General features: G+C 41.7%; 1 protein-coding gene across 2 annotated transcripts in view; it reads left to right on the top strand.

Moving 5' to 3' along the window:
- The window catches only part of glis1a (GLIS family zinc finger 1a), a 37,913-nt gene that overhangs the window by 2,590 nt on the left and 21,204 nt on the right, over positions 1–14,119 (top strand). For both annotated transcript variants that reach the window (XM_076021769.1, XM_076021767.1), the window contains exon 2: positions 11,704–12,828. In XM_076021769.1, the coding sequence (XP_075877884.1) occupies positions 11,929–12,828 (900 nt within the window). In that variant the 5' untranslated portion in view covers positions 11,704–11,928. The remainder of the gene's footprint in view (positions 1–11,703; positions 12,829–14,119) is intronic.

Genomic DNA, 14,119 nt, shown 5'->3' on the forward strand with positions numbered 1-14,119 from the left:
TAATATTCCCTCCAGTCCCGTCCTCTCTTTTGCAGTTAAAGGCCCAGTACTCTGATTCACGAGGAGGATAAGCAAGAATTCTACTGAGACTTACTAATAAGACCGCAATTAGTTTTTAGAAAGTATACTCAAGCCAGTGATAGTGTTAACCCATGGTTTCTGATGTCCCACTTGATCTCACATCTTTCTTATTTTGTATCATGTTTGTAGCTCATGAAACTTCCATCCACATTAAAAGGCTAACATAAGTGCAAGTCGATAATTACCAGAAGCTTTCAATCATAGTGTTTGCAATCCATCCATCCATCCATCCATCCATCCATCCATCCATCCAACTATGGCTCAGTGCAGAATGGTACCACCTGAGAGAAGGTGTGAGATAGGGGGCTTCAGTTGGGGGTCACCCTTCCAACTACGTGCCACTGAACCTCACACCTCAAGAAATAAAACCACAAATGCTAGCAAGTGTAAAACAAAATAAATGAAGGCCTGAAATTTTAGTTAATACTGATGAGTTAATGCGTCAGCAATACTTGAATAGTCTGTTACACTGTCTTCATACAGTTTCTTTTTTTAGAATTAATAAATAAATAAATAAATAAATAAATAAATAAAACTAACTATTGGAAATGATTGCTGTGTTTCTTGCCATGAAGCAAGTGTGATTGAGTCTGAAGAGCAACGTTTGCATGGAGATAACTTAATAAGTCGATTCCCAATGGTGACCAATAAAGGCTTTTTATTCTCATAACCTACTTAGCAATGCCTGAGTCATATTCATTCACGAAAGATGATTCGATGTGTGTAATTAACGAAGCCAAACATAAACTCTATAAACACAGGACATATATTGTTGAGCAAGAATATTATTTCTTGCTCTTACATAAATATCTGTTGCCATGAAGAAACGGCCTGTTGTTGGAGAGTGTCACCAGATGACTCTCTGTTTTATGGCACCACAGGCTGCGTTGTTGATGAAGCGCTGTGTCACTTGTTTTTCCTCTGCTGCCTGGTCCCCACATACCTTTCACGGACATTAACCGTGATTGCCCTACAAGGATTTCTCATTTTGTTTTGGTTCAGAAATATTATTTCTGGCCAGAGGTGTGCGCTCTTTTGCAACACCCAAGGGTGACACAGCTGGGTAACACGACCCTCTGTAAGTATTAGAGGTAACTGTTTCAACATTGTTTCTGCTGTGTACTAACCACCAGCCAGCGTCCTTTTAAATCATGTTTACTTGGAAATTATTTCAAGTCCCAGAACTTTAGTTCCCAGTAAAGCCCAGTGAATTAATGGGATTATAAAAACATCAGCTAATACACGGAGGGCAGTTTGTCCTTTTCTCGGTATACATTTCACATTCTTGTTTAGAGTTAGTCTCACAAAACCTCAACAGAGAACAAATGTTTGTTTGTAACTTTGGTTTAAGTTTGATTTTATATTCACTCTAGTTACAGGCCAACTTTTGGCCAAGGATTGGTTTGTTGATTCAGTGTCGAATAGTATTGGCGAATGGTACTGGAGGAGGTGTTCTGATACATTTCTATAAATACCAGCACCGCAGGACGTGAAGTGTGCATAGTAATGGTGAAGAAACGTTGTACTTTCTGCCTGCCTGGATTTTCATGGCAATTGGTGCTAATAATAGAAGTGTGACCGCTTGTGAGAAGCTGAAAGGCAGACAGTGTTGCACTTTATACGCTGGATATGGTAGATTTGGCAGCAGAATCTTGCCTATTTACACATCCAACAACATTAGCATTCATTTGGAGATGTGTCTCCTGCCGCTGGGTGAATTTATGTCCAACATTTAATCATGTTTTAGCTCTGGTTTTCATCACCTTCTTAGCAAAGATTTCAGGCTGTTTAGCTGCTAAATGTGCCACTTTGTTTGTCGACTCGCACCTCAGGAAGTTTCTTTCTGCAAAGGGACATTGTACAGTGGCTCACCTGGGTTTTATTTGTATCACGTTAGTTTTGAAATGATTAAATGATTCAATTGATTAACTGCTGCTAATACTGACACTTTGGTAAGTTTCTGCTCTTACAGCTTCAAGTTCTTTTAGATAAATGCTTTTTTTGTTTATAGGCATTGAAAATGCTCATGGGGCCTTCAGTTGGCGCTTTGATTTAAGACCACAGGCACAGGCGAGCACATGACCAATTCAGCAACAATACAAAGTAGTTCAACATGAAAAATAAATATAATGGGACTACTATAATGTCAGAATATTTTAAAATATGTTGCACAGAGCATTAAGTCGCAGCCAGTAGCAACAAAAAAGTACTGTTTATGCAGCAGCTCTGAATGAGGACTGTAGTCACTGTGGAGGGAGTTGCAATAAAGTTTAAATATTATTATTGGGAGCCACCTAAAACTAACACAGAGGCGTCACAAATATAGCAGTTAAATTAAAGAGATCTGTCAAGATTAATGACGCCTTACAGAATCTGCGAGGCAGACATGCACATACACACGGTTTGCTCGTTTTATCCTCTCCCAAAGGGAAACAAATCTTCATTTCATTTTGCTTTTCATGTGAAAAAAAAATTAGGCAGGGGAAAGCTTTTCAGGATTCAGAGCCCTAGAGATATACACAAATGCTTATTATGACGTTACCTTTAAGCTTGCAAAAAAAAAAGACTTAAAGTGTGTTTGCATTATTTATAATATATTATTAATAATTAATATATTAATATTTATTTTTTATTTGTGAATAATTTACAGCACTCTTGGTATCCATCCCTTGTTCCAAACCTTCCATTCAAAGATTTATGTGCAATGAGACTCCACAACTTCCACTCTGCTTTAGACGGAGCTATTGTTATCTGCTAGTAGTGGTTTAACACAAAAATCTGTTTCTGGTACATTATGCAGTCTTACTGGGGCCCCCGTAGCCACAGTGTGTGCTGCACAAAAAGCTATGTGCATATGCAGCACTTACTATGTTTTCTTTTTTAATCAGCCGAGTGGCTTTAAGTCTTATTTGTTCATGCACTGCAATATATTTTAACATTAGAATGGCCTGAAAAATGTCTCTGTTTGACAGATTATCTTAATAGATGACTTCTCCTCATCTTTGTGACAGCAAAGATGATATACAATAGATTCAGAGATATATAATGTTAGCACAGACCGTCTTAGACAGTAACTTCCTTAATCTTCCCAGATTTAGTTGAGCTTTTTTCATTTCGCTCTCATGAAAATTGAATGATGTCTGTGAGATATGGAGGCAGACACATTTCACATTTTTGGGGCGACTGTTTGAAAATATGTGGCAATGTCCCCACGTTTAAACAATATTGCATGATTGCAATCCAAAATTCCAGTGTGGTTTTTTGGAAACACAAGAGCCAGTGAGGTTAGAAAAGATTGCCAATGAAACACTGGTGATAGTGGGAAAAAAAAACCTGACCCCCATAGATCCTATTACGATACTGGTCAATCCCTTTCGACCAGAATAAAGTGCAAACGGCAGAAATATGTTATCTACTCCAAAACTCAAGCACCACAATCAATCATGTCCCGCTTTCCTCCTTGTCTCTCTTTCTCGTCCTTTTCCTTTACCCAAATTGTCAAGTTTCTAAGTTTACATGAAGTCCTCATTAGTCCTGGCTGTTAGTTTGTGGTCAACTGAAGCACAAATTCTTGACCTCCAATAAAAGGGTCATATGTGTAAGGTCACTAGTTGCAAAAACCTTTACCTGGGCATTGTGGGAAAGCTGGGCAAACGGGCCTTTCAAACTGTGATGAACCACGATCAACGTGTATATAATTAAAATTCTTATGACTACCATTTATAATTTTAGTGCAAACTTCGAAAGGGAAAACACCACTAGAAGGTGCTCTAAGACCCAACAGTGGGTTCACTGATTAGAGAAAAAGGAAAACCTTGACTAAACCTCCGAACCACAAAATGTACCCCTCAAAGAAGCGCTAACAGGCATTTATATTTGAAACGTCTGTCAGTGTATTTGTTCAGGCAACGGCAACATCCATCATACTTAAAAAACAAAATTCCTCGCTATGCCTCTAATGTCTGGTGGCTGCTAGGAATAAATTTTGCCTGGACATCAAGCGAGGTGAGGAGCTGCAGTGCTGCTTGATGTAGCCGGGCCTGCATGGTCGAATGGCAGAAACACTTAGGTGAAAGCTACTGGGGCTTTAAAACCGTTAGATGCGAAAAATGTTTTTGCAGGGTTTCTCAGACCAAATACCACCCAAAACTTATTTGGAAAGCCGCGTCGGAGTAAGTCACTACCAACCACAGTCAGCTCGCTGAATCACAGAAGAGTTTTAACAGACGTCTCGTGAAGCTGCTCCGATTTCAAGACGCTGGCAGGCTGGGACGTCAAAGCGGAGTCCATAAGCTCTCCGGCGAGCCCTGTTGCATCGACTCTCACTGTCTTGTGGTTTGGACAAAGCCACTGTCATTTTACTGGAATTTCCTGCCATCTGTGCTCAACAGAGTTTCTCACAGATCTGCACCTGCTTGTAAACGTTGAGTGGTAGAAGAGATAGGTGAGTACTGATGGAGGAAAGAAGCATCCGTGTCTAATAGACCTGCCTTTTCAGACCCCTGCATGTGTGAAAGGGCAGTGCATCATCATTGAGTTGTTCTGTAATGAGTTAAAAGTTGTGTTTAAGCAGACAGAGAGAGAGAGACAGGGGCAACTGAAGCCCCCTGATCCTGAACACACTCTATCAGCTCTGGTTACCATGAACAGTGGTTGTGGTGATGCTGAACTTTCTGTGAACCTCTTGTCACAGAAAGACTGATTCAGTTCGGTTCAGTTCTCATTAATTGTCCTACTTGATGTCCCACTGGTGCTTAAGGGATGACTCTCATTTGCTGTTAACCATAACAGCCTGGTTTCTAGCCATGACCAGCTATACATATTTTTTTTTTTTTCAATGTGTTAAAGCTATTGGAATTGCAGTAACAGTTCTTCCCATTCTACAGCTGTGAATCAATATTTGCAAGCTATTTACAAGTGTTGATGGTTGTTTTTTTAAATGACGAAAGAAAAATAAAGATAGATTTAAAGGGATGTGATGAAAGCTCCTGGGTCAAACACTGAAATGTGAACGAGACATTCCTTCTCAACCATCCAGTAAAAATAAACACTAACTTGTCTTTTAGCTAAGAGATGTGGTAATTTTTGCACTTTTCTTTTCAGCCTATTTGGAGTATAAACTGTCTCACATTTGTGTGAGAGAGCATGTTGGAAGGACTGCCGTGTCTCAAGCTAACACCAATCCACTCTTGTGTTTTAAACACAATATAATTGCATTCCAGTTTTAGACTCTTGCAACATTACACTTTGTTTTGCTCTTGCTTTGACTGACTGTAGCAATTGTGTCACTCAAGCTGACTGTGTTCTTTTTTTTGAGACTTACTCTAAAGAGTTTAATAGATAACACTTAAAGTAAAATATTTTGAAAAAAAAAGGACACATTAATTACTGTCAGACAAATTAATCATCTGCAATTTCTATTGAGAAGAGTCAAAACATTTCCGGCAATGCATTTCAAAATGGAAAAGTTATTCCTTTATGAGTAAATATGTAACAGTATATTTATAAGGAGTGCAGCAATAAAATCATTTTCCTTGTGTTAAGTTTATTGATAGCGGGAGATTTCAATTAAATGAGGGGAGCAGTGCCCCAGTGACAAAACATCATTATTCACACTGTTCAATTTGGTCATTTTGGACTGTCAGCAATTATTCGCCACAGGTCTTTGACCTGCTTTAATGTACAAAGAGTGGTCTCCTTTTCCACTGTGCATCCTCTCAGCCTCATCCAGCTGGATGATCGAAATAACCAGGGATGGAAGAGCAATCACTTCATGTTGGGGTCTTGTGGTGGATTTACGTTCCTTGCTTATTTTTCAAGCTGTGTTTCCACAGGCATGACTGGCTTTGTCACCTGGCCAAGTCTCCTCTTTGATCGCAGCCTCACAATTTAGACATGACATAGCAGCAATGGCATTTTGTCACAGTATTGGCGAAGCTTCAGCGGCCCTCCTCATAAGCCGATCACTCACTTGAATGGCGCTGGGCTTTCTGCTTGGTATGAGTTTTTGGAACTGTTAACATCTGCACCTTTTTCATGCTGTCTCTGGAGACTCGGCCACAGAAATGAGTTTTGCACACTGCTTGAAGTAAACTAGGACCTAAAAGCCATACTTGACGCTTCCCAGCAATCTTGCCGATATTAATGTCATTTCTGTGTACAGTATCAGTATCCTCACTGGACATAGTTTGTAAACACCTGCAGTAATAAATTATTTATAAAACAATGGTCTTTTCTTCTGGACTCCTGTCTGATGCTCAAAGGGACGTCGGTCACGTTTGGAGGAAAAGGCTGCTTCATCATTTGCAAACCCTGGCGCACCGGATTCAGCAATTCTTTGGATTTACCTTATGTGGATCTTCCAAAGAGCAGCTAGAAGACATCTCGAAAAACGAACAAACATTCAAATGTAATTTGACAAACCTGTCGATCATCCATCCATTCATAAATCCATCTTCTGTACCCTCTTCATCCTGCACTCAGAGTCACGGGGGTCTGCTGGAGCCTCTCCCAGCTGTCATGGGGTGAAGGCTGGGTGACACCCTGGACGAGTCGCCAGTTCATCACAGGGCCACATGGAGACAAACAATGACATAGGACTATTCACACACACACACACACACACACACACACACACACACACACACACACACACCTACCGGCAATTTAGAGTTTGCAGTTCACCTCACATGAATGTTTTTGGACAGTGGGAGTTAAACCGGAGAACCCACAGAGAACCCACGCAGGCCCGGAATCAAACCTGCAACCTTATTGCTGTGAAGCGGTAACACACACAGCACTGACTTGTCAATCACAATCAATCATTTGTAACTGCCAGCTCTAGTAGGTAGCTACAGTTTGAGGCTCCCTATTAGTGTACATATGATGGCAAGCTCACTTGCTTTGTTTCATGGCAGTCCATCAAAGCAAATTCATGAAATATCTAAATATTCTGTTGACAATTTTGATGGCCTCTGGCCTGTTTAGTGCTGCATTGTTTGACTCATTCTTTGTGAATGTGTACCTGCTCTGTGATCGTCACACGGGACCACAGGTTGTGTTCCTTGGCACTAAACTGAATGAGTGTACGGTCGTTTGTCTCTGGTGTATAGTTTTGCCCTGACGGTGTAGCGCTTGTCCCCACCACGTCTTTGATTGGCTGGAGGCTTTTCATACTGTGGGGAAAACAGCTTGATTCATTTTACTGCCTGACATAAATGACTTTGGTAAAGAAGGCTGTTGGTCCCATCTGTACTAGCCAGCTGTAGTGCTCAGCGCCAGGCCAGTGCCTTTTCTCTTGTTGTCTGCATGTGGGTCAGGAAGCCTCACCTTGTGTCGACCAAAAGTTGCTTGACAGCATGTTGACCAGTGACATTTTTTGTAAGTGTGTCTATTTTGACCAACTTTTAAACTAAAAAGGTTGGCAAAGGGTTTTGAAAATCCTCCAATAGTCAGACTTGGATTGACCTCGCTGGTTTTGAACACGAAATCCAGCTGTTCTGCTAAGAAGCGGTTATGACTCCACTCCTAAATCAGCAATGTGTTGGATCTGAAGACATGACATTTATCTCTTCTCTGGAATTTATAACTCCCTTCACTGTAAAACTACTTTACTTTTTGCTTGTGTCATGAACAAAAGGTGTACGCATTTGGCCTTTCTGTCCCTTTGAAAAAAGTCACGGCAGAAATTAGCCTTTGACAAGGTGAAGCTAACTTGGTGGTGAGTTGTATGCATGAGTCGGGATGTTCTACTTACATATTGCTCGGTTCCTGCTGCTGCTTTCCGCCAGCTTGTTAGCTGGCTAGCTGATGTTGGGTCCCTCTGATAGCCTTATGACGCTGTCTTAAACCCAAAAAGCGGAAAACCTTTGGCACAACCTGAAATGCATCCAAACAAAAGATGGCAAACTTTCTGGAAATTTCCAGTAACATGTCTGACCTGCAACTTTAACAATAAATATGCTCATTCATTTTCCTGTGGGTAAAAGAAGGCTGATGACCAGAAAGTAGAAAGTAAATTATGATTTATTGGCACACTTATAGCACATAAAATTGGTTTCACAAATGAAGGCCCAAGGCATGAATTATTTAAAGATGTGTAAACTCTCACCCTCCAGCCAAATCTCTCCGTCGCTGGGGTGCTGCTCTTTTATAATAATACAAGTGACAGTTGTGAAACTAGTTACGTCATTCATATGTTTTCAATGAACAGCTAACCACATTTATGAGATTTTGTTCTTTTGCAAATATATTGTTCTAACCAAAAATATAGAGCACCTTTGGGCATTTCTAGCCCAAGAACTTGTCCCCATTCATGTCTTTAAATCCAGAGAAAGGTGATTTACAACCTATTTTCTTGCCTAAAATCAGCAACGCTTGCAGTGAATATAAAAAATGTAATAAAGGCCAATTAAGTATTGCAAATCAGTTTTCGCATATCATGCTAATTCAGTTTGGCTAATTTAATCTTTTATTAGGAGGAATAAAAAAGTAAAGTCCCTGCTTAAAGAATACTGATGGGCACTTGTGCTTATACAGGAGTGCATGTGTGTTTCGGGCACAGGAAGCTTTTCTTGGTGCAGCTTCCCGTAATGAATGAAGAATCGCTTTATTTAAAACATGTGCGAGTAATATAAATATAAACAAATCACAAAAAGAAAAAAAGAAAAAAATGAAAACATTTGAATCAGAAAAGAACAATAGAAATGATTTTAATACAACATGTTTGAAAAGGAGTAGGAAGAAGCATTTGCTAATTTTACCTCTTCTCCGTTTAATTCTTCAGTAAGTCATATTTAAGGGGGGTATACATTTAGTTTATTACCAGAAATAAAAATATAAAGAAAAAACAGGTAAAAAAAAAGCCAACTCTGTGCGCCAACTCCCAAAGATGTCTGGGATTGAAGTTGTGTTATTTTGTCATTGTTGTTTCAATAGACATTTGATATACATGACCTTTGACATGTTGTTAATAACTATCTATATATTTATATAGATTGACATGAAAACAGTGTATAAACATTTCTTTTTTTTTTCCCATCTTGGCTTACTTGATTGATGCATTGTTAAAGTGAACGTTTAACTGAAGTGCCACGTTCTTGGATAATTACATGTAGACACACAGACTTGCAGGTCTGATATCAGTGATGATCAGGAACAATAAGAATAAGAATAGATTAGCAAACCAAAGTTTACATTTGTAGCTAAATGTACTGTTTCATTGAGAATTCTTTACTCAAGATTCAACTGAACCAAATTGAAGAAAACACGCCCTGCCCAATCAATCATAAAGCAAACTGCCCTGTTGTTGAGACAAGTGCACATTTAGCTGCCCTGCAATGCCATAGCTGTGTTTAGTTAACCTCAGCAAGTGAATCTTTGAATGGACCCACATGACATGTTCCTGCTGTTTCAGCAAGTTTGCATGCTGAGCTGAAACTTCGTGGGACTTCACTCAGTTTAATTGTCTGACTCTTCTTTCTGGATGATGGCCAATGTGGTTTGAGAGAGAGAGAAGCAAAAAAAGGCCCTTGCTGTATTTTATGCCAGAGTTCACCCTGCAGGATTTATAGTGGACCAGATTAGCCCTGGTTGGATTCGTCTCAGTTGAATCAGCTATGCTGGCGCGCCTCTTTATTTTAATTTGTTCTTTGCAAAGATTAAAATTGAAATCTCTGATTTTGATCATGTGGTTTAAAACCACCAGACAAAACATGCCTTGTCCCTCTCAGCAAGCTAACGCTCTCCCAGTGTGCAGTTGCAGGATCCAGAGACAACAATTGGATCCACTCATTATCATATTGTATCAGGCATGTTATTTCTGTAGTTGCCTAAAATATGCGTCCACTTCGTTTTCTTTTGCTTTTGGAAGAAAAGTAAACCCCTAAATATTAACGTGAAAAGTTTATCTTGAGATTGGCCTTTGCATCCAAGATCCCACTATCGTAATTATCAAGCATGCCAAACTACATCTGGTATTAGTGTTATCAATCCCTATGCGTCTTAATGCCTCGGGGCAAGTCTCGGTAGTGTCTCTAATTAAGATTGCTGCGCCGTTTTCATGACTGCACCGCTGTTTAACCAGGGAGGGGGATGGGCCAGAGTCTGCGATTTTACGGGAAGAACAATAAAAGTTTAAAGCAGGCTATACCAGGAAACCATGGGCATGAACCTACACTGATGACTCCTTCCTCAGTTAATATAACTGCAGAGGTGGACTTACTCATCATCCGAGCTGACGGTCTCCTGCTCGTAAAGCAACCATTCACGCATAGCTCTCTAGACTGTATCCGCTGACTTATTACAGGCGCTGATCTCCTGTTGTAAATCAGCACACTTATGTCTTAGCAGAGCATAATTGCAGTCAACCCAACACTGTTGAGGACCGTTACACAGTGGCGTCACTGTGTGTGATGGCTTGGCATGGGCAAGGGAACTATTTCTCAGCTGCGCTATGCTGTATCACTCGTTAGCAGAGAGTTGAGCCCTGATATGTCACATCTACGTTAACAAGCATCTGGAGCAGGTTTCAGGCAATCAGCTGCCACGCAGTGCCTGGCCGTCTGCTGCAGCGGTGACCCCGATTCCTGGCATGATGAATCGGACCCCGGCCTTTACAGCAGCGCACAGGGAACCACACGCACACACACACACACACACACACACACACACACACACACACGCTTCAGCGTCACACCCATGACTGTTTGATTGAAGTCTGCTGAAAAGAGGGTGAGATGTGCTGCTTGTTTAGCTTTCACCTCATCAGGGACCTTCTGCCGTAGTTGTTCTGGTTCAATTCAATAGTCAACAAGGTTACAGATGGTAGAGGAAAATCAGAGTGTGTGAGTTTTGTGTTTTACGACCAAATTTGCATTGCCTGTTGCTGCCACAGTGGCTACATCAAAGCCTCATTTTATCCATTTCTTCTTATTTTAGATGACGTCCCCCAAAAATGGTGGTCAACGGTTTTTCTTCAATTTCAGCGACTATAACTACTACTAAAATGGCAAAAAAGCAATGCATGCATGTCATGCAACTGTACTTCACTGCTGATTTCTTCAGTGGGTTACAATAACAGCTCCTTACAGATTAAAACGTTAATCTTTTGATTTATAAACTGCATTTAAGGTCATAAAAGCACCGGTTTTTAAGCAAAAAGGGTGATGAAGATATCCCTTGTCCAGGATCACTAGTGTCTGTTCTGTGTCAGAACAAAACACTAAAGTGAAGTTAAGTGCAAGTCTGGAATATTTTTGCTTTAAATATTTTCCAGATTTATCCACCAGAAAAAAAAATGTTTCAGTGATCTGTCAGCTCTTATTTGTGTGTGGGTGTGGGTGAGTGTGTGTACTTGTGTGTGTGTGTGTGTGTGTGTGTGTGTGTGTGTGTGTGTGTGTGTGTGTGCAAAGTAAACTTTGTAGGAACCAGTACACATATACATGAATTACAGAAAGTAAACTATGTTAATGGCACATATAAAAAGTTTCATTCACAGGACTATAAACCAAAATATTTTTTGGATTCCCCCCATCCGATAAAGACAAAGCTGTAACGTGATATCTCTCTCAAAATGTTCTGTAATTCAATTTTTTGACTCATTTGGTTTTCTGTCTCCCACAGTGCGTGAGAGATGACTGACCGAGCAGCACTTTGGAACAGATGACAGAGGATTAGACATGGTCGGGGTGAAATGAGAAGAGGCCAGAAGCTAAGAATTGCTGCGAAATGATTTCATTTGGGATCTGAAAGATGCTGCATATGGTTTGTTCAATGAGTTCCTGAAGCTGAGCCAAGAGAATCGGCAGAAGTGATTTTCCTGGAGGGATCTCTCGGTGGGGGGCCAGGATGTGGCCTCCTGACCTCGGTCCTCCTGACGTCCAGCTAACGCTGCCTGCTTTTGGCACCGTTTTTGAAGATGCTGAAGACCTGCACGACCCCTTCTCTTCTGGCGGCCTCCGTCAGTCATCCAAACATTCAGGTGGCCTGGGTGTCTGCTGTCTTCCCAGGTCGTCCCTGTCCTTGTCCTCGCTGGGCCGCGACCTCACCTCTCTCCTCAGTTGCAAGACAACTGGATCTCACGTAGAAAAGTCTGTGGAGGACTTTGCCATCTCAGTTCACAGTGATCCAAAGAGCAATGGCCAGAGATTCAGCTGTTATGCGCCGCCCTCCCTGCCTTTATCCTATATGCTCAGCAGCTGTTCCACAGCATCACCCTATGGCCCTTCACCATCTTCTCTGTCCTCCTCTTCATCTGCTTCATCGTTGTTTTTCCCCCCCTCTGTGCCCGACACACCCGGGGACAACAAGGGCGCCCAACAACAGCGACAAGGAAAGATGCGAGAGGGGTATCACGCAGTCAAAGAGGAGCCAGAGGATGATTTCTTACCATGTAAGAGTGAACCGTTTCAAAGCAGCAACCAGCAGGGGCAGCTGTTTCAGGTCGGCCAGCCCCTCCAAGGCCACGATGGTCAGGATGGAAGTCCTCATCCTTTCCCGAGGCTCAGCGGACCAGTAGCACAGGAGCGCCGGGACCAGCTGTGTCACTGGATCGACTGTAATGCCGCTTACAGCAGCCAGGAGGAGCTAGTGAGGCACATCGAGAAGGTGCACATTGATCAGCGAAAAGGGGAAGAATTTTCCTGTTTCTGGGCTGGCTGCGTGCGACGTCACAAACCCTTCAACGCTCGCTACAAGCTGCTCATACACATGCGGGTTCATTCGGGAGAGAAGCCCAACAAATGCATGGTGAGTCAGCCAATATTTCCCGTCGGCCTACGCTAACTGCTAACCAGTATTGCCACTGTATCGACTTCACGGAAGCAGAGAAGGCAAAGGAACTTCTTCAAAAATGCTTTGAATGGTTCATGGAGTATTCACGTTGAATGTATTCAACATATTTATCAGGGAAAGAGTTTGAATCTTTTCATCTTTTTAAGAACCATAGTGGACCAATCAGATTATTTACTGTCAGTTGAACAAGTTGGGAACAGTTGTAAGCTTCCTATTGGAGCAGGGTGTAACACTTCATGACTCCCCCCCCCCCCCCCCCCCCCCGCTCTACAACTGCACTCTTGTCAAACTGTAGCTGAGAGTAAGGGACAAAAAACATATATTCTACTGAGAATGTTTGGCATCCACAATAATATAATTAGCAGCAGCCATTATTTACAAGCTCCAGTTGCTCTTCTCATGTCTGACTCATGCTGGCCTGCATGCCGTTTTGTCCTTATATGCACTGATGATCTGATGATTGGAGGTGAGCTAGTCAGCAAGGAGATCCTTACTGCTGGTACTGAAGCTCCATCAGAAAGCGGTGACGAAGTGCCAGAGAACAGTTTGAGTAAATGAGGATGCAGTTTGTACACCAGGAAAGGCCGCCCGCTAATTTGATCCAAATTACGCACAAATGAAATAAAACATTGTTGCTGGAAGGTGGGAGGCTAATTGTCAGTAGAATTATGAAGTAATGCTTCAGATCTAACAAATGAAAACTGCAACAACTGACAACAGGTCAGGTTTCATCTCATGCAATAATAATACTTTTCATCAGGTAACTTATGAATACAAGAGAATCATATTATGGTTAAAAAAACAAGTGAACAAATGAATAGATGAGTATTCATTTAGTAACACAGGTTAAATGCCAATCCACCAAAATGATCAATTCTACTTCTGTAGGAATGGTAGAGAAGGAAGAGGGCAGTTAAACACAACAGTTTGAGTTTATTCTGTGAGTTACACACGTATCACCGCTGCCCTCCAGTCCAAGGTGTGGTTAGAAGTTATTTGCTCATTTCCATGCGCAGGGGGAAGCCAATGTGCGCTGAGGTTTCTGGGTTGATGGTGACACCAGTGGCCTCGGAGCCCCAGCGCAGCGTCACCCTGTGTCACCTCGGCCATGAGTCACACAACTATTGCCGCTTGTCACACAACGCAAGAGTCGACCTTCGGGGTCCAAGCCAACTCCCCGTCCCTCGGACTGAGTCACTCCCTCTATAATCCCCCAGCAAATCCACCACTGTCATCAACCTGGGAC

This window comes from Nelusetta ayraudi, unplaced genomic scaffold, assembly GCF_046127955.1.
Source record: "Nelusetta ayraudi isolate G7.1 ecotype Tasmania unplaced genomic scaffold, CSIRO-AGI_Nayr_v1 ptg000011l, whole genome shotgun sequence".
NCBI lineage: Eukaryota > Metazoa > Chordata > Actinopteri > Tetraodontiformes > Monacanthidae > Nelusetta > Nelusetta ayraudi.